At 37.2% G+C, this 25,404-nt stretch overlaps 1 protein-coding gene across 1 annotated transcript in view; it reads right to left on the bottom strand.

The window, feature by feature from the left end:
- The window catches only part of LOC149300863 (target of Nesh-SH3-like), a 171,001-nt gene that overhangs the window by 35,467 nt on the left and 110,130 nt on the right, over positions 1 to 25,404 (bottom strand). Inside the window, exons 18-32 of the mRNA XM_089484449.1 lie at positions 22,832 to 22,924; positions 21,882 to 22,001; positions 21,164 to 21,235; positions 20,932 to 21,024; positions 18,975 to 19,049; positions 17,449 to 17,517; positions 14,369 to 14,437; positions 11,159 to 11,284; positions 10,740 to 10,961; positions 10,487 to 10,561; positions 9,131 to 9,202; positions 5,953 to 6,030; positions 5,707 to 5,784; positions 4,777 to 4,869; positions 2,204 to 2,278 (exon numbers count right to left, since the gene is read on the bottom strand). Coding sequence (XP_089340575.1) covers positions 2,204 to 2,278; positions 4,777 to 4,869; positions 5,707 to 5,784; positions 5,953 to 6,030; positions 9,131 to 9,202; positions 10,487 to 10,561; positions 10,740 to 10,961; positions 11,159 to 11,284; positions 14,369 to 14,437; positions 17,449 to 17,517; positions 18,975 to 19,049; positions 20,932 to 21,024; positions 21,164 to 21,235; positions 21,882 to 22,001; positions 22,832 to 22,924 — 1,410 coding nt within the window. The remainder of the gene's footprint in view (positions 1 to 2,203; positions 2,279 to 4,776; positions 4,870 to 5,706; positions 5,785 to 5,952; positions 6,031 to 9,130; positions 9,203 to 10,486; positions 10,562 to 10,739; positions 10,962 to 11,158; positions 11,285 to 14,368; positions 14,438 to 17,448; positions 17,518 to 18,974; positions 19,050 to 20,931; positions 21,025 to 21,163; positions 21,236 to 21,881; positions 22,002 to 22,831; positions 22,925 to 25,404) is intronic.

Consider the following 25,404-nt stretch of genomic DNA (forward strand, 5'->3'; position numbering starts at 1 on the left):
TCCTCTTATGGATTATAAAGATTAAAGAGACTACAATATGTTCCCCAATAATATATTATGAACTGTTTAGCAGTTGTTTTGCTTTTAGTAGAACAGATCTTCTAATAAAAAAAACCTGTTATATACGGTAATAGAAAAAGCATTTAAGTCATTAAACATCCTACCTGAAACGTATGTAACTTTTTTTCACAATAATACGGGAATAAAAATGTCACATGTTTTTTTTGGCCGACCAACATCTACTTGAATTGCTTTTCTTTCAACTAGCGTTGACCTGTCATGAGACACTGAATGAAAACTGCTAGATGCCTGATTTCATACTATAGTACTCCTGACATGTCAATGGAACGGTAAATTCATTATTTTGTGTGTGGCCCACTGGATATAGATTACAATGGAACAGATGGAGATGGAACAGGTGGAACAGATGGAGATGGAACAGGTGGAACAGATTTTTGTTGCAGAATACAAAACTAGTGATTCTTATTCTTATTCGTGATTCGCATTGGAGGAATAATTATTTACTTCATGGATTACTATAGTATCACAACAACATTTTGGATGATCCTTAGATATAGCCAACCTATAACTGTGCTTCTCATTTACATTGCTTCTAGACAAGTGCTACCTGAGGATTATGGAATTTCCGTTAGGAAACTGATTCAAAGACATACTATGATAGTATTAGGGGAGCAAAAAGGAGATAAGTAAAACTTGCAATAACAGATATTGCCTACAAGTTTACATTTTGATGTTGAATGTTATACATAAATAGCTTGGAATACCTTGGGTTGTTTGATCCATGGTTTCTTCATTGACATATTTAGTTTACTTCTTTAAGCATTTTGTTATTTATTTATATACAGGTTAAATATAGCTAAAATTCAAGAGATATGATAAAAGAATATGTCCACAACATCCAGTAATGACCATTTACAGTTTCACAGTACGGTTTCACACAGAAAAAATCACTGTCCCCCTTCTGAAACCCAAATGATACCTGGATGGACCTCCTACATACCTTACTTATAAGTAAGGTGTGTAGGATTTTTTTTATTTAACTGTTATTGACTTTATTTTGGACAGGTAACCTCCTCCTTCACAGGGACAGGGAATAGATGGAGGGGGAAACACCCAGGGGGGAAAGACGACTCTTCAAAGAATTAATGTTGAATTAACCCCTTATTCAAAAGAGCAGAGGCAAAGGGTATTTTTAAAATGTTACTTCTCCATTCCATCTGGCACAAGATGAGGCATACAGATAAGGCACATGATGAGCTACATACATCGCATAAGGTCTTCTATTAACTTTTATCCACCCCCCTTAGCAAAGGATCAGGAGTTTAGAGAGTAGACATGGGCTTTTTTCCTAGGTTATTGAGTTAAGTGTGTGGTGGCAACATACCCTAGGGGACACAAGGTTAAATTTTAAAGTTCTAACTCACATTTGCACTGGCTGTTCATTGAATAGACATGCCAAAGTTTGTCGGATCATGAAGTCTTATGAAGGATGGTTGGACCTTTTTGAAACATGTTAAATTTACTTGCCACCAAAATGACTTGATGCAGATTAACATTGCCTTCATTTTAATTCTCTGTCTGTAACTGATTTAAGCCAATGAGTACAATAATTCTTCCAGAAGAAAGACATTATTATTACTAGTGTTTTTATTGTTGCTTAGGAAGGTCTTGCTTTTGGGTGGCTGCACGGAGTAGCAAATCATTCAGGGAATGCTTTGGAAGTTCAAGGACAAATAGCATTTGCTCCATATAATATTTCCTTTACATATTCTCATATTTCCTCTAAGTTCAGACTAGAAAATAAATAATTACATGGCTGTTGTCTATGTTGGGGGTAGTTTACCTCTTTCCCAGCTGTAAATCTCCATTAGAATATTTATAAAGAAAGAAAATAACTGTCTTTTACATTGCATAACTCCATTTATTTTATCTTAATGCCATGCATTTAGCACCCAGCCATCTGTAGGGCCATCTTTAACTCCTATGAGGTACTAGGTGAACATATATTTTATGTGGCCTGATATATTGTCACATAAACAAACTCTGCTGTTTTATTGGGCCACTTACGTTAACTCACCCAAGCAGACACTGTAACTGTATTTACATATGTACTATAGATTTCTGTTTTTCTATATGCCAACTAGTTGATGCCCCTATCATGAAAATGATAAACAGACGTTACCTGCTATTGTGTCGGTCATCCAGTTAACGTCACCAGTAGGTTTTGCTCTAAAAGATTCTTGTGTTCCATTTTGTGCTGTGAAATTAAATACGAAATAATTATGCTTCTTAAGTTTTGAAAGAAAATGCTTCATGTTGCCGAATTAAGAACAGGATCTTTTACCTATACAATTACATGTTAAATAATCTTCAAACTAGGGAGACATAAATAACAGTTGGATATCTGGTTCCAGAATACTTTGTTAGCAATATTATCACAATAGAATCTAGTAAAAAGCAGGGGGCACACCAAATGATAAAATGATTATTGGTTAGAATTTACTTGATTTACTTAGTAATGCATCAGTGTGAATAACCTTAAACATGTACAAAAGTGTAACATGTAGCAAATGTGCATTTTTAAAATGCAAATAAAACCCCTCATTTTGTATTTTATTAATAGCTATTTTGCCAGAGGAATTAGTCCAATTAAGGACTAAAGTTAAGTTCTGAGTTATAACTACTGTATAAAATGCAATCTATCTTTTAATTTTAACAGATTTGTATGTGCCTTTATTATCCATTTAAAGAAAAGAAATTCCACATTTACAGAAGAAAGAAATGTTCTAGAAGATATTACATTTAATTATTGAAGTGACATTCAATAAATGCTTGCTAACCCTTGGTAAACAGAAACTACAGCAAATCATTACACAGAAGTTATGAAATGTTAACACATTATTAATAGGCGGCCATGAAGGAAAATGTGTTAATTCAGTGCAGCCATGACAAGCCCAGGAACACTAAATATTTGTACAGCACTCGTCACATGAACCATGCTACAAACTTAGACAAGTCTATTTAGCCAACTATTTAATTCCCCCTGGGGATTCTAATGCCTTGAAAAAACACTATTCTTGATTTAATGGATTATAACAAAAATACTATGAAATTGTAAGGCAAACACAGAACAATATGGTGAGACATAGTCTACAAGAAATCCAGAGGAACACATGCATTCTATTTTTTACAACAGTATTACAAATCAAGTAATTACCAGGTCTGGTCCTTGGTCTGATTGATGTTTTGGGTCTAGGGTGCACTTTATAGGGAGCTGAAATTAAAAACACAATGTATAATTAATCCAAACTGGGTTTAGCGATGCATTGTATGGAACGTGTCCTTCAGAGTGGCCATGCATTTCATTGCAGCTAGAATATTTTGGTATGCGTTGTTGCATCTGAAATGTAAACATCCATGTTAATGCTTGGAGAGAGAAAGAGAGATGATGGTGGTGATGATGATGATGATGCTTTTTTCCCAGGATGACCCATAATGAAGATGACGTTGATGATGATGATGAAGTCATGCTGCACATTCTGCATTTTACATTCACTAAGCAAGATGATGGTTTAATCAAGACTGGTTGAACAGAGTAATACATTATAAAGGATAGGAAAGATACGAAGTTTGATGCTCTTCAGTGGAACTAAACAGCCATAAACAAAAATGCAAGGATAGAAGAATTTATCGATACAATAGTAAAGAGTAGCAAAAAGCCATTTTTCAACCAAGCATTGACAACAAAAGAAAATGTCTGCTGTTACCCAATGTCGCATTTAATGCGTGATGTGGAATTTTAGGCCTAATAGAAACATGTGGTGTCCCAGTGGGTGCTGTTAAAAGAAAACAACAATTGCACTTTGGGGAGGCATAAAATATACAATAAAAATGAATAATCCTGGAAGTTCAAGTATGATTATGGTTACAAAGTAAAATATTTAAAGTCAAGTAAATATTTAAGAATAAAAGTTAAAATGAGTCTAATTTGTAAAATGGTTTTATTCACCAATGAGTTAAGATTCCCATGTCCATAACAGTAATTAAAATGCTGGTTATAGTTGTATACCTGTTGTGGATATGACATAGAATGCTCAACAATAACGGCATAACTATTGGCATTAATCACTGCATATCTTTATTGCTTATCCAAGTCAAGTTATTGTTTGAGCATGAAATGCAACTGGTGTTGCAGTGAGGTTAATTCCCTTTCATTTTCTTCTCCATGTCAGCCTTAATTTATAACCTGCATAAACAATAAAGATATACCATTTTTAAGTTTCTCCTTTATTATTGATGTTTTGGAATTGGAGACAAACACCCACAGTTCTGTACAGAAAATGGAGGCTGCTCTTCACTGTGAGACAAATTTTAAATTACTATCTACGTAGTTTTATTTTTATTGTATTAGGTCCTCATCCCCCCCCCCACTGGGGTAATTAAACAGTAATCTATGCAAGTTTCAGGCGATGGCATGTGAGTTTTCATTCAACTTGAATGCTCTCATCTGAAACTCGCATCTTAAGTAAATCTGCATGCTATTTTGCAGAATGCAACCTCTATGGATTCTGATTACTCAAGATAACCCTGAAATATACTTAATTAACATCCATCGGTGATACTGTATCAATACTCAATATATAGGTATTTAAAGACATTTAGATAAAACGTAAAAATGAATACGAGCTTCTATGTCCTGGAATATAGTTCCAAGGTTACACACCCTATAGGGAAAAAAATACAATTTTGCATTACCAGGTTTTGTACGTGGACGTGGAGTCTGATTGGGCCTTTTTTGTTTTTTTGGAGGCGGCTGATGGGGTTTTTTGGTTTGTGTTTCATTAGAGACTGAAAGAAAAATATCAATGAACATTTCTTCTTTAAAATTGAATGCAAGATATGTCCTACATCCCTAATGTGCATTCACCACCCTCCCAAATATTGGTAGTACTAGTTACAGACATGCTATTTTTTATGTGAAATAAGCACAAGGGAGCTTATGCCAATCCTAACTTCTGCAAGTCTGCTTCTTTTTGTTAAATTGGCCCATCATATCAGAGTAAAATTATTACAGAAAGAAAGAAGAATTAAAAGTTGTAGAACGATAGCGTGTTACTAAAAGTGAATACGCTAGCTACGAAAGCAAAGTGATGATTTCAGCTGCCCTAACCAACGGAGCATTTACCAGCTTTGGTATGTGGACTTTCAGATCTTTGTGTTGTTTTCGGCTGAGGTGGTATTTGTGTTGTATGTGGAACTGGAAAAAACCCACAAATTTAACAGCACAGATTTTTGAATAATTCAATGCTTCAAACAACTATGTTGAAAAAACAGGGGCAGGATGTATAGTATTCATGGCATATGTTAATGACATAGCCAGTAAAGAAGACTGTGATAATACGTTTTACATCATTCTGATTTATAAGTGGCTATAAAAAATAACAGTACTATTTCAATGTTTTTCATCACTAATGGATAGAATAACTATCCCATCATATAACAGTCAAGACAAGAATCTAGTCACTAAAATAAGAGACCTGGGCGGTTTTATTGATATTTCCAAGTCAGTTATTCATTAAAAAATCATTAAACGCAGAAATCTACTAAGAGCATAGTAAAACCTCCACTACGCAAGCCTTTGAATGTACCACGTCAGAAAACATATTTCTTTTAAACAGAGCTCACAATAAGAATGTGTGCCAGCTTTGGACTTCACAGAACTCACTCGTTTACTCTGAACTTCCACTAAAACTCTAAAACGATCTACAACCAAGAAGTTGCCCAAGTTAAACTAACATAAAAACACAATAGAAAAATTAATGAATACAATAAAATAATTCATATCAAAACAAAGTAGTCACCAGGCCAGTAACTAAATCACAAGAGTGCTCTATAGCTAATACATGAGCAATTAAACAACAACCCAATTACCAGGTTTTGTGCGGGTTATTTTACTGGATTGAGTTGTTTTGGGTGTTGGAAGTGAGGTGGTATGTTTCTCACTTGGAGCTGGAAGATAAATAAAACAGAAGATGTTATAATTATTTTGGAAGATTATTGTGGCAAAGGTATTAATCAAGATGATCAATAATGTTTTCAAGAAATAGCCTGAAAAGAAGAATAAAGTTGTGAATCGTATAGACTGAAGGTGCTATAAGGGCATTATTAGCTTTATTGGAAGTGTTTGCAGCAATAAAGAAGCATTAAGTGATCAGTTAAATAAAAAAGTGCCTCTTTGGTAGTTAATCATTTGCATTGTTAAATTGTTTCATATGTTTTGCAGTATCTTGGTACAGGGTGAATAAGAAGAAGAAGGGATCCATACATGATGTCAGAGGAGACATCTGGATCTCCAAAGCATGGTTAATGGTTTCATATTTGTGACTGCTTGAAGAACAAGTAACACACTGGAAATAAGAGCAGATTTACCGTATTTGCTCGATTATAAGACGAGGTTTTTTTCAGAGCAAATGCTCTGAAAAATACCCCTCGTCTTATAATCAGGGTCGTCTTATAATCAGACCTCAAATAGGTCTGACTATGAGACGACTAAGATCCACATCCCCCGCAGCTGCAGGGGACCTGGATCCTCCTGTCTCTCCCCCGCCCGCCCCACTTACCGGTGCGTCTGAGTCCCCGATGTGCAGCCGGGGCAGCGTGTAGATGTCTGCACGATTCGCGTAGACAACTCACGCTGCAGCCGGAAGGAGGTGTGGCTAGCAGCGGGGGTTGTCTGCGTCCACCGGTGCGGGGAACTCTGATCTCTGACAGCCGGGGAAGGTCTGCGCGATGGACACAGACAACCCCCGCTGCTAGCCACGCCTCCTTCCTGCTGCAGCGTAAGTGCGTGGGATCTGCACGCTGCCCCGGCTACATATGACAGGGAAGTCAGAAGCACCAGTAAGTTTTGGGGGGGCCGGGGAGTGTTAAAGGCAGAGTGCTCTGTGAAATGCCTTTTAACCCCCTTAATGCCACTCTGCCTCCAGAAATGCCTTTTTAACCCTCTATACGCCACTCTGCCTCCTGAATGCCTTAAACCTCCCTATATGCCACTCTTCCCCATAATATGCCTTTTAACCCTCTAAATGCCAGAGTGGCATATAGGGGTATAAGGCATTTCTGGAGGCAGAGTGGCACATAGGGGGTCAAAAGGCATATCATGGGGCACAGTGGCATATAGGGTTAAAAGGCATATCATGGGGCACAGTGGCATTTAGAGGGTTAAAAGGCATATCATGGGGCACAGTGGCATATAGGGGGTATAAGGCATTTCTGGAGCAGATGTGCATAACTGGGGGGCAGGTTGGAAAATAGAAGGAAATAAAACAAAAATATTCTTCTCAATCATAGCTTTTATTAAAAAAAAAATAGTTTAGATGAATTAACATTTACTGGTAAAACTTTTTTCCTATAGGGTCGTCTTATATTCAGGCTTTTTCTTTTTTTCCTAAATTAATATTCAGATTTGGGGGGTCGTCTTATAATCGAGCAAATACGGTATTCTATTTGCAGACTAGCAAATACATGCACGCCAAGACAACAGTTATTCAGCATCTGAGCACAGTTATCCTGCCATAGAGTCTGCATGATCGCATAGCCTTCTGTTTTATATTTTTCCTCTCATATCCATACGTGGACAGAGTTCTCAAGCTTAGGCTGCGCCCCAATAAATATCAGTGACACAAGAAATCAATTTCTCAAAATAATAATCCAGCAGATCCACTACTATGGAAAATATCTATCTATAGTTAATGACCTGTACTTCAATCACATACATACAAAACAGGAGGCTATAATGTGCCTATGGCTATGAGCCAATTTGAAACATGTTACATTCAATTATCATGATAGGAAGTATGAAATTTACCATCCGTGGGGAGAGGACTGTCACTTGTGGTTCTGGGTTTAGGAGGAATAACTCTTTCTGTGTTAATTGGTGCTGCAAGAGAAACATTACTCTTACGTGTCTGATTTTCCTAGATGCATCCTGACAATGGTAATCCCCATACTGAGAATCAGGCATTGGCAAGAGACTGCACATTACAATGCAAATTAAACATTTTAAAGCACTCTACAACCCATATGTGTTATAAGTGGGACTCTCATGGCAATTAATGTTATGAGCACATACACCTGAGAAGATTCATCATTTTCTTCCTCCCTTATAATTGTCTGAACAAAACTTTTTGCCCTGCTTTTTTCCCTGAATGTATGGGGCAAAAGCAGAAATGATTAAAAAAAACCTTGTGGGGTTTGAGTCCACTAAACTTTTTCATTGCTACAGATTAAAATGTATATTTGAATTATGTTACAGCATATCAACTTTTTAACTCATATTCATCTTACCAGATGAAACTGGTAGAAACTAGCGTTCATACATGGAGATAGAGTGACCAATTTCAATTTATGTCTGGAAGTTATACATTTGGCAGTAATTAAGTGGATATCTTGGTGATAAGCTGTATTGTCAATTTGCAAATATAGGGTAAAATGCAACAATATACTGTAAGCGAGCTAAGCAAATCAGTTTTACTTAACATGCAAAGAAGAAGAAAGTTCTCAGAAAAGAAGTTCTCTTTACCCAAAGGCTGTTCTGGGTCTTCGGAAAAATGAACTCTTATAATGTTAATGGGCATACGATGTGATGTTTTAAGATCTGCATGGAATTAAGTAATCTTGTTAACAAAGCTAGCCTGTAATCAGAGTACATATTTCACAAACTGTTGGATGAAATGACAATTACTACTCTCAGAATGGTGAGGCAAGCAAACTGTTACATTCAAGTCTCAGAAGAAAAACAAAAACATGTATTCAAGTTTTGGGGATAGACTTTCTGTTGAGTGATGTTTTGGGGGGCACAGGGGTAAGACTAGTTGCCGATTTACACTTGTAACATGATAATTAACTATTACGTGGAAGTGTGATGATTTTAAAGTAATACAGAAATAAAGGATATAATATCTATGACAAGGGAATCAAAAAATGTGGAATGTACAAAGGCAAAAATGTTGTACATCGAAAGCTGATACAACACCAGATCATAACGGCTCTGTAAATACTAGTCTTCATTGGTTTTCTTTCTTTTTCAGTATTATAAAGGGAAATTTACCATCAGATGGAAGAGGATTATCTGTCGTGATCCTGAGTTTAGAAGGAATAGCTGTTTCTGTGTTATCTGGCACTGCAAGAGAAATATTACTCTTACAAATCTGTCTTCCCTGGCTGCACTCAGAATTCAAGAGGAAGCAGTTAGGAGAGATGTTGAACAAATTATCTGCTGGTTAAGAGATTATACATGCACTAGAAGTTAAAACGTAGAAGCCGCACTTACTGTGCAGGCATAAAAAGTCACAATTATTTGCCCCCTCCAACCACTTATATAGATATGCACTCTATGCAAAGGGTCAACCCTAGGCCATGATGACCAGAATTCAGGCCATGTGTTGTTTCCGATGCAATTTGCACCCATTAACCCATACAATGGCTACTTGCATCCAGCAGTTCAAGCAAATTAACTTTAGGTATAGATTTCCATCATATATCAGAGTATTTATTGGTTTAAAATGCCTGTTGGGTCTAAGGAGCTCTGTTCAAGTAGAACCCACAAAGCCTATTGGGTTGAAGTTAGTAGTAAGAACTCATCTTGGCATAGACTCATCTGACAAATTTTTACCAACTGGAGTCTCTCAGTTAAGTGAATTAACCAAAATGAAAAACTCCTACTACATTCCAAGGAGTTTATTTGGGCCTCTGGGACATATCTATAGATCAATTTTCTTGTTTTTAGTAATTTTTACAGCTGCAGATTAATGTGTTATTGAGCCCATAAAAGATTTGGAGTACACAGAAGTGTACACACAGAAGTGTGGTTTAGGCTGCTAATAATAGAATACATACCTAGCTAAGGTGCCAAGATATTACATAAATATAATCAGATATTATGTTTTCATGAGTGGTGTACCCCTCATCACATCACATTTTCAGCACCCTTACATTGCCTCATGGGATGGACTTTTTTTGTGGTAATCCAGCACAGTGTAGACCTATGGCTCTTTTGGCACAGATCTCCAGAACTTAGTCACAGCCCTATGCATAGCACTGGGGCATGACATCATATTACAGACATGATGGAGTCATTGTCCTGATGGGACAGCAATAGGGTTTAGGTAGACACCAGTTTTAGGATGTGGACACTGTCTATCCCTGGTAACAGAGATCTCTGCCAGAGAAGCAGGATAGCATGGTAGCATGCATAATGCAAGTTACTTTATAGACTCTATCATGGTATGGCCCAAGGTCTAGATGGCTGTGGTGGGTGGCCTGTGAGATTAGCAGTACCAAAGGTACTAATATGTAGAGCTAATATGTAGAGCTAATATGACAGAAATAATATAAGCAAGCTAAAGTCAACATCACTCCACACGCAAATCCTGAGATATACCCATAACGCAAAAATAATTGTTACCCGAAGGCGTTTTTGGTTCCTCAAAAAAATGAACTCTTACAAGGTTAATGGGCATACGACGAGGTGTTTTAGGATCTGTATAAAATGAAACAACACCATTAGCAAGACCAATCTGTCATCAGCAGAATAAAATTTCCTAATTATTTGAAACAGCATTACGGCCTACGACAAACTCTTCCAGAAAACGTTGTTGACCAAAATGTCTAACTCTTTCAGTGCCAAAGTTAGGGGACGTAGAAAACAAAATTTTTACCAAGTTTTGGGAAAGGGCTTTCTGTTGCAAGTGTGGTTGTGGGTGCCAAAGTAGAGCTTTTTTGTGCTTCATCTGGAACTGAAAAAATATTGTGAGAGCTGAGTGTTGAATTAAAAGTAAAGCTGTTGAATTCTTGTAATGTTATGTCACTTTTCAAGTTGAGAAACAAAATAATTGAGCCATGCAATACTGATTCAAAATCATCCCCCATGACATCGGAACCTGGCAAGGAAACAACATAAAACATGATAACATTCTGCAAAACAAAAAAATCCAGGGATAGTATTTGTACAGAAAATATGCCTGAATGAAGAAGAACAAGGAATTAATAGGCATTTTATTAAACAACAGAATACAAAGCAGGGATAAAATGAATTGTGTAAATAAAAGATAAGGGGAAAAAAGCAGAAATGTTTTACCCAAGGGATAACTTGATTCTTCTACTGTGTCAACTGGTTTGGTTACCTTTAACACTGAATAAAACAGAATGTCTTTTAGTTCTAAAAGATAAAGCCGACTAAATGCAAAACACTGTGCTAAAAGCTCTGGAATAGCAAAATAAAAAGGTTATTAAATAAAAAGAAAAAGTAATGAAGACGTAAGTTACCGGTATCATGCCAATGCCTCGTATATCAATATTTCCGAATATGTCAGTATGGTTTTTTATTTTTTCTTCTACATCACTTTTGCTGAAATTGATGTTATGTTTAATATTACTATTTTATTCATGTGATCAGTTTTGAATATCAATGCAGCATAATCCAGAACAGCTGTGCTCATGACCGGCTTTGACTGCAAACTATGTGCGTTGGGATCATGACGTGAAAAATGATGCGTTGGATGAACAATGCATTTACTATACCAGGTGTAGGTGGTTTTGCTTCGGGTGTGGGTGTGGTTTTAATTTTGGTAGGCGGACGTCTTGATTTCTTTGGGGCTGTAAGATAACAGTGAAGTCGCTAAGTGACTGTATGATGTCGGCAAGTAAAGCAATAATATTTCTGAGCATCATACGTGCAAGGTAAACATGCTAGATGACATGCATGCTATCTAACTACATACTTGGGAACTTCCTAGGGTAGGCTACCCAGACCTCTCACTCTTCTGGGGATGTGGCTTCATGAAGGAGCAGGGCTGGTCGCATATACGGGTGGGACTAGCCATGCACGGGGATGGGACTAGTCCTAGATGGGTAGCTAGTGGCAGTGAGAATTAAAAGTAAAGCTGTTGAATTATTGTAATGTAATTATAGGCAGAAATTGGACAAAGAGTTGGTGTGGCCAAATGCCCGGAGGAAGAATAAAATGATCCAGAGATCTGGAGAAGCAGGGTCTCACATGGAGACTCTGGGTCAAACCCAGAGAATTCCCAGGTATGTCTGTCTACCTATCTCTCTCTACACACAAAAGCCAGCAGCCAGTTATGTAAATATAGTATTTAACTAGGTGAAAGACTAAATTTTATAAAGCAGCATGCAGAGTAACTGTAAACTAGTAGGCCAGCCCTGAGATGCCCTGTGCAAACTATACTTCCCTATTACATGACTCTCCCTTACTATGTGCATAAGGGTCTCTAATTTTGTCCCAACGAGCCTGGCATTCTTTAAGGTATATCAGATGGGGTCAGCACAGCAGGCTTTGTCCTTGACTCAAAGCAACAGTGTATTTTATAACAAATATTACAGCCCCAGCACAATGATTTGCTTAAATTTTGTTTGCAGGTGCTGAATTATTCACGTATATGTGTTCTTGGGGTGGAGGAATTGGGGAAATGGGCCGAGCAATGCTCCATTTCCCATAACTTTGATCAGACTTCAAGCTAGCAATAGGGGAAGGAGTTGGTTTAGCTGGAAGGACTAAGTCAGAGTTATTTACATTGGTTAGTCTAGGCCAGCAAAGTATAGGCCAGAGATTGCTCCAACAGGCATCTATTTTGTTTTGATTGTGTTAACTTGTAAATAGAAATTACAGTTTTCCAGACATATGCTTATTTTGAGCCTGATTGCACTACAAGCCAGGGCTTTAAGATCTGATAAGTAATTGTAGTTGTCCTCCTGGGTTTGTCACAAAATAATAATAATTATAGAATATGATACAGGGATGCAGGGAAGTACTAATACTGGTATATATATTCCATGGGTAACGCAACACGTTGCATGGCAGTAACTAAAGGTAAATGGTGCTTGTTTTTCAGCAACTGGATCAGACAGATAACAAAAGCATCATCAGCATCGTCATAAGCAATGCATTGTCATGCATGGCAAAAACAATTTGTTTTCCACTAGCTTTTAAAAGCAAGCTATTTATCTTTTTTCTTCTTCTTCTATCACAGTACAACGCTATACCTTAAAAGCAAAGGAAACAAAATATTACCCAAGGTTGTCCGTATAGAGGTAGTACGGGTGCTAGGTTCAAGTGACTGTGGTGTGGTCCAGAATGCTGTTAAAAAATGAAATGCCTTTTTTGTATCTTGATATTATGTTAGAACCACAATGTAGATACTTATGCTTATTTATATTTGTTCATATCACTATACTTTGTGTTTGTCGAGTCATATGTTAATGTACTGGAGGATTTCTATGGCTTGATTGGACAGACAACATGGATTCTAATGTACGTGGGTCATTTATAGGTTCTAATAAACCAAGCATCTTAAAGGTGCCAGTACACTCAAAGTACAAAACATTCATTGCATATTCTAGTACATAAAGTAAATAAATAGTAGAAATTGTAAACATTTGTAGTTTCTAGTACTGCATTTAATTACGGGAGGTCTAAGAAGGAGAACACTAGTATATGACATAATATCTAAGTGCTCAACATCACTCAGAACTGAAAAAGACTACTGATGAGAAGGAAAGCATTGGCACTGTTTGGCCCTCACACAATCCCTGCTTGCCCCTGCTTAATGTCATTCCTTATGTAAATATTTGTGGAGGATAATATGAATGACAGAAGAGTTAATATGAGTGGGCACAACCTCCATAGGATACATTAAAAAGGTGCCACGTGTCTTTATAAACTTGGTTTTTGGGGGCCAACTGTTTTTAATTTTCATGACATGATTAACTTTGTTTTTCCTTTCCCTAAAATTAATCTATCTATCTAAAACTAGTCTTCAATTTATTCCTTTAAAAATGACGTGTCGCCCTGCCTAGAGCCACTTCTGAGAAGCAGACCTATTACGTACTAGTATTTGTACATTGCAACGTATGAGATGAGTGTCTAGATATTTAATTGTTTGGTCACACGGTCCTCCATGGCTACTTACAAAGAAAAAATAATAAACTTTGGTGCATATATGACATATTTACACTAATTTACAGTATTACTAATGTGGGCATTATAAGCATTTCCGAGCACCGACATACCAGCCAGACCAATTAACAGAGATTACACACTAACAGCCTGTTACATGCATTGATTTAGCTAATCTCAGGGATTATTTGTATTACCTAAATGTATTTTTTCTTGCTCAGTGGTGTGAGATGCATCTGTTTTTATTATTTCAGGAATAGGTTCTGTGCTGCCTGAGATAAAGTAGAATAGATAACAATAAAGGTTGTTAGAAGTTGGATTCTGCTAGCAAAGCATGTCTTCTTCTTGTAATAAAGCAATTAGCAGTTTTACCATGTTCATATTGTGGCACTGGTGTACTAAGAAGAGGTTTAGTTTCAAGTAGTGATCTTTCTTTTGGAGCTACAATAAAAAAGATGTATAGATTACGTTCAGCATCCTTCCAGTGGAAAAATAGCAACAAAGAATAAAAAAGGATGACGTTAGAAGGAGCGGCATGTTTAGGTTCTTGCTGTCCCTCCCGTTCATGGTCTCTGCAGGTCTGAGAAGCAGAACACTAGTATATGACATCATATCTAAAAGCTCAACTTCACTCAGAACTGAAAAAGACTATTGGCATGAGGGAAAGCAGCAAGCATTGGCACTGTTTAGCCCTCATACAATCCCTGCTTTTTTAGGGGATGGTTTTTAGGGGATAATTTGGATGAGAGAAAAGTTTATATGAGTTTGGACAGCCTCCATAGGAAATATTAAAAGGTGCCGTGTGCCTTTATGACACAATGAGAACGTCAGCCAAGGAGGATGTGGCTGGAGATGCTGCCTTGAGTCATGCCTAGGGCAGAATCTGAGGTAAATGCACCTCTGTCTAATTAGATGGTTTTCTCTTTAATGTGGATTTTAAACGTTTTTTTTTTAAAAAAAGGCACAAAATAATATATATGTTATACAAGTGCATACATGCAGACTGTCGGAATTAGCACGGTGGTGTTTTTGCATCTGCTCAACTACACTTTACATGGTAAAACTGTTTTTTTTCATTATTAATTATGGAGTGTAGTTTAGATACACATTTTACTAAATTGTAATAGCCTGCATAATTATTATTACGGAAGAGGATGGAATTCTGAATTTCTAAACAATATTTTTGGGAACGTTCACTAATTTTGCTGAGGAGCACATTCTTCTGAGTGAAGCTAAAAGTGAAAATCTCGCATGACAAAAGCTGTGGTATGTAAAGGAGCTTCTGTCAGTTTTTCAGCAGTGTCTTATATAGTATGTAAGATATCCTACAGAAAATTAACTAAATGTTTTTGTTTTTAGAATGTTATTCGTATTTTAATACTAAAAAATAAAATGTTATAGGTATGGATATGAGTTCAAATAAAAACCCTACTTTCCCTCCAAAAAAAATATATAGGTACAGTATATAGGGAAAAAGTGGAACCATGTTTAAAAAGGCATAGGTTCAATGGCAAAAAAATATGGTCTTTAGGTTACTGTCATACCTGCCGTGTCCGCCGCGGTCCCTCGCCGGTCTGCCGCTGGTGGGCGGCGCTTGCGCGCTGACGCGCTCCCGTCCCCTCAGTGTGACGTGCCAGCGGCACGTACACTGAGAGGACGTGCCGCGGGCACATCTTCTCGGTGTACTGTGCGCGCGGCACGGACGGAGGGGCACGTCGATGCGGCGCGCCCACGGCGGACGCATGATAACATGCGAGCCGCCGTGGCACGCCCACGACGCGCCAGTGGTCATGAGCGAGCCGCCGCGACGAGTCGGCGGCACTCGCAGGGTTATGAGCGGGTTGCCGCGACTCGTTCGCGGGGCTCGACTTCGGCGGCATCTGCCGATGTGGCACACCCGCGGCGCTCGCGGGTGTAGCACACGCAGATGCCGGTTTGTTTATTTATTGTTCGCGCCGACACCATTAATGTGCGCCGGTCGCGATGACGTCTTCCTTTGTTGTTTCCCTTTGGTTGCTATGGTGTTTCCCGCCATTCTTCCTATTTAAACCCCCTGTCCCATTAGTTCATTGCCCGTTCAAAGAGTCACTGTTGTGTATCTCTGGGTTATCGTGAGTTATTCTGATTGATCTACGTGTTCCTGACCTTGGCTTTGTTTTCTGACTTCGATTCTGTGCTGCCTGCCCCGACTTTGGCTTGTATATTAACCTTGATCCTGTGCTGCCTGCCCCGACTTCGGCTTGTATATTGACCTTGCTCCTGTGCTGCCTGCCTCGACTGTGGAACTTCCAATACCCGTTGTGCTGTGCTACGCTACCGTCTCTGCATTGTGGGTGCATAATCCGTGTTGTCCTAGGTCCCGCATAACAGTTACAAAATATTCTTGTGCATGAGGAGTCTGATGGCATAGAGATTTTTTAGTATACAGAAACAAAATTGTAGTATTCTGAGTAAAAATCTGTCATCGACGTGATGGAAGTGGTACAAAGAGCTTATGTTAAACCATGGAAACACAAGCCTGTCCCACATGGTGCAAGACAATTTTACTAATATCCTTTTATTTATTGTTTTATATAGCGCAGTCATATCCCGCCAAATGGGTAATATGCCAAATATTTGAATGGATTTTGTTCAGATAAGATAATCAGCAGTGGATACTGTTAATTATTTATATTAAATAACAAAACTTAAATACGATATTAAAAACGCAATAGTATTACCAGCTGTGGTCTCTGTAACTGGCTTGTGGGCTGCGGTATACGTTTGAGCAGAGGTCCTATCGCTGGAAGCTGCAATTAAAGACTCGTGATGACCAATCTGTGACTCTTATTTATGGTTATCCTACAGCAATATGTTAATAAAAAGCCTATGAAAAGGGGTGTGGAAAAAATAAAAAAACTTTCCCGGCAATTCAGTATCTATTTAAAATCTCTAAAACTAAAATCTAGTCCTTGAAAAAATTTATGCCCAAAGCCACTTCTGAGAAGCAGACCTATTACGTAATAGTATTTGTAAATTACAACGTATGAGACGAATGTCTAAATATTTAATTGGTCACATGGTCCTCCATGGCTACTTGCATATGGAAGGTAAAGTAAAAATATAATAAACTTTGGAGCATATATGACATATTTACACTAATTTACAGTATTACTAATGTGGGCATTATAAGCATTTCCGAGCACAGACATACCAGCCAGACCAATTAACAGAGATTACACACTAACAGTCTGTTACATGCATTGATTTAGCTAATCTCAGGGATTATTTGTATTACCTAAATGTATTTTTTCTTGCTCAGTGGTGTGAGATGCATCTGTTTTTATTATTTCAGGAATAGGTTCTGTGCTGCCTGAGATAAAGTAGAATAGATAACAATAAAGGTTGTTAGACGTTGGATTCTGCTAGTAAAGCATGCCTTCTTCTTGTAATAAAGCAATTAGCAGTTTTACCATGTTCATATTGTGGCACTGGTGTACTAAGAAGAGGTTTAGTTTCAAGTAGTGATCTTTCTTTTGGAGCTACAATAAAAAATATGTATAGGTTATTTTCAGCATCCTTCCAGTGGAAAAAATAGCAACAAAGAATAAAAAAGGATGACGTTACAAGAAAATAATTCTGGTTACATTTGTTTAGCAGCAACATCTTTAAGAAACCAGACTAAAAGGCAAATGTTAGACATCTCCGGCGACTTTCTCAAACAATATACTGAAAAAGAATAGTATGTGAAATACGCCTACATGATACAATAAAGAACGACTGCTTTAGGCAGCAGAGCACTTAATCGTGCCATAAATACTGGTCCACTGAACTGGTCAAGAGCTAGAGTAAAGCATTAAATGAACACATTTGAAAGAAAATACAAACATAAAGTAAAGGTAATCTTTTTACAACATTGTTGTATAAAATGAGACCTGAAAATGAAAATGAATATTTTGAAACCCGAGTAATAAACATCTGAAGAATAAAGCATTATTAAATGTCCATATGCTATATACAGTATATACTTGCCAGCCAGTAAAATGACAGCATTGTGACTCTACTTGTGAAGTAAGTAACGTAAAATGCCAGGTATCATACGGACTCATATATAATATGTTGCTTAATTTAGGAAAATTGAAGTCATGTTATTTTGTATGTTTCTAAAATATGCATCCTTTAAAAAAGTGTCCTACAATAAAACAAACATTGTATGTGAGATTTTACAGTATATGTCAAAATAACAAAATAAATGCATTATGTCTGTTTTTGTTGAAATAGATTATCACTGTAACGACAACAGAGCAACAGACATGTATGTACGTTGGCAGTAAAAATCCTACCAATGTACTTGCTTATTTTTAGGAAGGCTATAAATCAGGAACTTAATCTGTAGATAGATAGAAGAAAAAACATTTCTATGTAGTAGATGAAATGAGAATATGTGTTCAATTGGCTATAGAAAAAATAGTTCAGCTGCTGTGGCTATAGTTGGAATCTTCTTGGAATATCGGTATAGATTGCTAAAAATAAACAATAAATCAATCCTTTTGAAATTTTTGTTATTATGACCTAGAACTGGAATGTCAAGGCATACAAAGAAGAATAAAGGATTGTAAATCTCAAAATGACAGATAGATAGATCTAAAACAAGCAAACGGCTGTGGGGGTTTATTATAGGAATGAGCCTTCAATCAAAATAAGCACTGCTATTGTACGGCAGCTCATTTTCAAGCTGGTAAACTGGTTGTATAGAAAAACAAGGATTTTTCATTTTCTGCCCATTCTTGGAGCAGTTAAAAGGTCCGATAGCAGAAATCCATTGGCCGAACCAGTGCCAAATGGCTATATATATATGGAGTATATAGTTAATGACGGACTGATGACTCCTTGTGACGGGAGATACCACCCACCAACTGCTGGAGAGAAAAGCCACTGCCTTATATTTTGCTAACCCAAATGTGTTGTGTACAAATTGTATATGGAGGTAATATTGTACCAGGTGTAGAAAGTGGCCCTTCTGTCTCAGCAATATCTTGTGGTGTGGTGGCAATGATTTGACCTCCAGAGAAGGCTGAAAGAGAAATTCCAAGATTAAAAAATTCAAAATCCCCTTTTGTATCTTTAGGAAACACATGCTTCAGCTTGCCATGGAAATATGATCATTAGAACACATTGAAGGAGATTAATCAAAGTAAAACATGTGGAGAGGTATTAGGTTTTATTTTATTTTGTTATGTTATTTTATTTGCAGGGTTTGTGGACATTGCCAGAAAAGATGTTACCACCTCAGAACTGTTGGCATTTCTAATCCAGGTTAAAGAACGTTTTGCAATGGACCCTATCGGTGTGTAGTACAGCAGTTTTAACATTGGCACTCCTGTATTCTGAAATTGAGAAGCCCAGAAAAAAAAGCACATGACAAGGTATTGATACAACCTTTGCTGGTCTGCCAAGATGCTTTTTTTTGGTCTTTCCTTCAATGTTTTCACTTAGTACAGTGTATGGAAGCAAAGATAGCGTCTCATTCAGCACTGATGAGTGCATTCTTAAAGGTATGAGGTCATAATATCAACACTTTTACTCACTAGATCAGAATGACTTGAAAATATTCTTCAAGCATTGTTGAGAAAATTGGGACCTTCACCTTTAAAAACACCACCCTTCTTTTCAAGGCAGAGCAAAGCCGGTTCGATGATAATATAGTAGGCGGCGCTGCAGAAGGATAATGTGACGGCCATCAAGCACTGATACTTTCTTGACACAAAGCAGAAAGATGGCCACACAAAGGCTAAATGGGATGTGCAATGGTAAATAAGCGCTATTCTGTAAAAAAAACAAACGTTACCAGTTGTTTTGGTAAGGATTTGAGAGGGTAGAGTATGGTATTGGAGTGGAATAGTTTGTCTGGTAGCTGCTGGAAAGGAAAGCCAAAGTTAGTTGATTAATGGTGGAAAAGTAAACTATTACATTCTAGTTACACAAGGTTATGTTTTAACCAATCAAAAAACATCCTAGAGCATAATATTATTTCCTAGTATCATGTTGTCTACACAGTATACAGCTCTAGCACATGTTTTAAGCCCTGCAAACCACTGCTCTAAATGCCACATTGGTTTTTTTTCTTGTGGAATCAAATATTGGGCAAACTATTAAGCTGGAAAAGCCATTAGTATGATAGACCATGATCGCTGCACTCTACTTCATGAAACATAATGCAAACTAAGAGATAATCATACCAGCCTTAAACATAATAAATGTGATATGAGAATACTTTACCAAAGAAGCAAGAAAATATACTACATTTTAAGAAGAAAACAATGCAGTTCTCTGATATAAAATACTTCAACTCCATATAAAACCTACTGGTATAACAACAAAGTCAGATATACCGTAATAAGCCAGGCAAGTAGCTTTATTACAATTTAGTGTCCTCTCTAGTACCCATATAATCATATTAGCACAAAAAGACCTTAACAAAGAAGAAGGTCCTGGAACCTCAGAATATCATCTACTAATCAGCACTGTTTCCTAATATTCTGAATTTTTTTTTTTTTTTTACCAGGCTACAGCTTTTAAAGCAGGGTTTAAAAACAAAAAGCATGAGCAGAAATATAGATGGCAGATTACAACCTCAACTTTCTGTAAATAGAAGAACTCTACAAAAGATCTACACAGCACCTTCATAGACACCAGTAGCAAGAGATGTGTATTGATGTTAGCCTGACATGCTTTAGCAAACAGACAGAAGGCCAACATAGTTTTATAGTTGCATGGCTTTAAAAAGGTGTCTAACTGTCTACATTTGACAGCTGTCTCATTACTGTACACAAAATGTATTTTTTCACATTGATCAGGAAAAAATAAATATTTTACTTAATTTCACAATATCAGTCCTACAATACATGAGTATGACAACAATCTTACTACTCCATAATTACAAAGCTGACATTTACCCTGTGTTGGGTGAATGTGTCCTACAGTGACAGGAGTTTTCCTCTCTGTTAGGTCTGGAGCAGGTAAAGGTGTTGGTGGAACTACAGACCCATCTAAAAAGTACACATCTTTAGTAACCACATAAGGTCATACATAATTCCAAAAACAGCAAACAGAACTAATCAATAGAGAGGTTGATTCTCTAAACTGTGAACTACATTGTTATGTCATGCAAAATAAAACATGGTTTACCATGTTGTGTTTGAGGAGGCTCCAAGATGGATTTTGTGGTAGGAACATAAGTACGATCCTTCCCACGGGCAGCTAAAAATAAATATGTGTAAAATGTCATTTGCCTTAGATGAATGTTCTGAACTGTTATTTAATCACATTTTATAAAGCACAATGAAAGGATAAGCATAAGTCTCTGAATTATTCTCAGTATTATACCACAGCTACTTCTAAGGTTCTTTCTGCTACTAGTACCTCTCATGACAGTAGGAACCTGGATAAGGATTGCCAGATTTTGTTGGGCTCTTTCCATTATTTGCCACATATTTGTATACTGATATTGGATAAAGTCGATCCAATAGCTCAGAGAAAAGAAATCTGAATGGTACAGACAAAGCTGCTTTTACCCTTAGTTGTCCTTTGTGGTTTCATATGTACACGAGTGCTCACTAGTGGAGCATCGGTTGTAACTGGATGCCTCCCTGTTGAAAAACCATCACTTAATCAAAGAATGAAAAAATAACAATTTAAAAGTATTTCATTATATCGCTGAATCTACTCAACATATTAATGAAATCTCTTTTTAGTTTCAAACTTCCAAAATAATAAAAAATGATTGTGACATTATTTGTTCCATGTGTATGTGCATATTGTATATGTTTGCATTGTACTTATGCAGATCTAGCTTCAAAATCATAACTTGAAACCTGTGTTGTGGATAACAATGTAGTTACTATACCAGGTATAGGTGATTTTGCTGCAGGTGTGGGTATGGTTTTAGTTTTGGTAGGAGGACTTTTGGTAGGAGGACGTTTGGTAGGAGGACGTTTGGTAGGAGGACGTCTTGATTTCCTTGGGGCTGGAAAATAATAGTGGATTCACAAAGTAACCATACAATACCGGCAATATGTTTTGATTTTCCTATAACTATCAACAGGTAGATGAGTACCTGCCAAAATAAGAACATACACATAAATTCTCTCTATCTAAAGTCTAGTTCTAAGAAGACAGAAACAAGCGTATGCCTAAAACTGCGCCTCCAGGCTTTCCTGCACAATTTTATTTTCTCGGAAGAAGAAAATCTTAAAAAAAATGTCCTAGATTGTTTATTGCAAGAATGATCTAAAACACATGCTATAAAAAAGTAATAACATATTAAAACGGCAAAGAACACATAAAGCAGTAGATTTTTTCTGTGATATCTTTATGATATTGAGTATACATTACTTTTTCTATTGAATCTACAAAAGATAATCTACCGCTGAGATTATTCCTTTGCCAGGGTCACTAATGAGATCTGCATTTTACCAGTCAGCCAAAAAGATTACTGAATATTACATTACACAGCGCAGAATGAATCGATTAAGTCGCAGCAGATAAAGGTTTTAAAAAAAGAAGACATAAATTGCTACTGAATGCGTAGAATATGTAGTCGGTACATTACACCAAAATAGAAGCCCAATAAACCACTTAAACATTCAGTATACCCACATAAAACTGCATAAGGCAGTCAACACACTAAACATCCAAATTTAGCTATTAGTTTGTGTTCCTACATTATTTCACCAAAGTATGTGCAAACCTTTATCTTACTATGGAAGAAAAGTTGGCCCCTCGTTATTAAAAATACATTCCTTATACAATATATGTTGTAAGAGGATCAGTAATGTTATTCAGCACACACATTACCCAATGTGGAGCTTGCTTGTTTTGGAGTAGCCAAGGTCATCTTCATTGTTACTTCTGGGGCAAGTGATGGTGTTTCAGGAATCAAAGGTAATCCTACAAGTTGTATATAAAACTGATGCTAAGCTATATGCAAATAGTATTCAAAAATACACTTTAGAACCAAACTATAGTAGTCATTATTTTCAAATAAACATTACTTCATAAATTAGGTTGCTACACTCAAACAAGATCTTTAGTTTGAGCTCATCCTTTGCTTACCGTAATCACACAAATTATGCATCTCACACATATACTGTTAATGGGACCTTCTTGGGTTTGACCTGGAGTCTCCGGCTAAAGCACCGCATCTCCAGGAGTTTAGGTGAGTTTTTTTAAAAATTCTGGGCAGGGGAGTGGCATTTGGTCACAAGTCCTCCCTCCCCACTTCTACTTCCTACCCTTCCACTAATGGCTACTTTCTGCCCACTTACGTTTAACTGCAGCTAGCTCCGCCTCTACATGTAGCAAGCCCTGCCCTTTAATGAAACCACACCCTCAGAAAAGGGGAAGCTCTTGGTAGCAAACACTGTAAAGTTCCCCAGTATACCCACGCACATATCATAAACTCCCTTACCTAGTTTGTGTACCCTCCCGATGCCCCTAGAGACACTTGTATTTCTAATTGGTAATGAGGCAAAAAAGTCTTATGAGAGATGAGATATCTGGAAACTATTAGTTCCTGTTCGCTCATTAGTGTTGCATTTAAAAACATGCATGTTCCTCATGGCCATCAAATTCTTATTAAATAGCGGGACCAAGTTCATTTCAGGCAACATTAATTATATCCAGACTTGTTTGCAGTAAACTGTTTTTGTACACATACAGCCTTTCGTAAAAAAGCTCTACTAAGCTCGATTAGCCACTGCGGTAACATGAAAGGACGTGGATCTAGATCTCAAATGCGTGATAGGCCGCTAGAGAGTGGTGCAGTAGCGGGCAGCGTCATAGCACTACCATGCGTGGATCCACCAAGCTGGTTGCATAACAGTGCAGCTCTAAACAAGCATGTGCATACACATCCTGAAACAAAGGAAGATGTGATGTATTGGAGAGGCCTTTATCACCTGTGCTGCCCAAGTGCCCCATAACACCATCAGCCAGCTCACCTTTTTGCATTGTTCTATCAATTACAAGTACAGATAGTACAGATGTTTGCTGCATGTTACACACATAAGCAGTATGTTGCATGCATTAGCAGTGTTCCTGGCTTATTATGAACATACATATATCAGAGATAAGGTGTATTTACCGAAGGACGTCTTGTGTGGTTTAATAGTGCTCATTTGGACTTTATCAGTGGGAAACATACGACTCTCTGCCAAAAAAAGCCATCACTTGATCAAATAATGGAAAAAAATACCTAAGTACTGTCTACATTATTTTTTTTTTTTTTTTTACAGTACGTAACTGAAATCATAATACATTAGCTTACAACTATTTTTTTTACATCAATTAATAGTAAAAAACACTAACATATATACAATATGCAAGTACCACTTTCCACACTTGAAGGCTTAATATGTCCAAGCAGTAATACATCTGCTGAATTAGTTCTGTTGCCGTTGTCATGTGTGTGAGTGGAAACTGCAACCTTATTAAAAGCAGCTATTAGAATGAAGTCTCAAAAACATTGAAGTCTCAAAAACATTAAAATGAATACAATAATGGAAACTATAGGCACAATATTCACCAGTTTTACTTTCTGGGGCCTCCGTGAAGATTATAGTATCTTCAGTATAATGCTCTCTTGCCACTGAGGAAAGAAATGCTCAGTCACCAATCTGGTAAAATTGTGCTCTTATCAGTGACAAGCCATCATGGTCTAATAAAACTCATTTGTAAAGGGGAATTTTCAGTATCAACATTTTGATGACATCTATGATGCTTTTTTATATACATAGCTTAAAACAGACCGAAAAAGAAGTATAAAAAAGTTTTTTTCTGTCTAGAGTAGGAGTGACCTTCAAAGAATGAGAATAAAGGTAGAGTACACAAATTGTTGTTTAGTTAACTTTAAAGTATTTGAAGTGAGAAAAGTATCGCCACCATTAACTCAACTCTCAAGCACAACTTTCAAAGCCCAAGCTTCCTGCAAGGTGTAGAACATTCTGTATTCTTCAATGGGAATCACCATATCTGAGGTAGCGAGGTACCCTGCTGAGACTCCCTTATGAGGAGGACCATGGCTGGAACTGTTTAGTTTGTATATCAGGGGGATTTTCAGGCCAATTAAGCCCATGGCAAATCACCCCAAAGACACATAGTAAGAGACACACAAGAACAAAGTCGATATGGCACATATATAGATGGAAATAACTATAAGTACATCTGCAATGTCATCAGATTCATTCCCTTGTCATCTCAAAGTGTATTAAAGTGACTGATAGTAAATCTTTTATGTGTAACTTTGTCTTTAAGATTTTGACACAAGAAAGAAGAGAATCACTGTGACAAGTGGTCACTGTCATGTCAAGTGGTCAGTGTCATTACTCGAATGACCAACCTCGACTCCAGCCATTTGCCTTTGCATACTT

This window comes from Sceloporus occidentalis, unplaced genomic scaffold, assembly GCF_023333645.1.
Source record: "Sceloporus occidentalis isolate IW3139 unplaced genomic scaffold, rSceOcc1.0.p SCAF_22, whole genome shotgun sequence".
Lineage (NCBI taxonomy): Eukaryota > Metazoa > Chordata > Lepidosauria > Squamata > Phrynosomatidae > Sceloporus > Sceloporus occidentalis.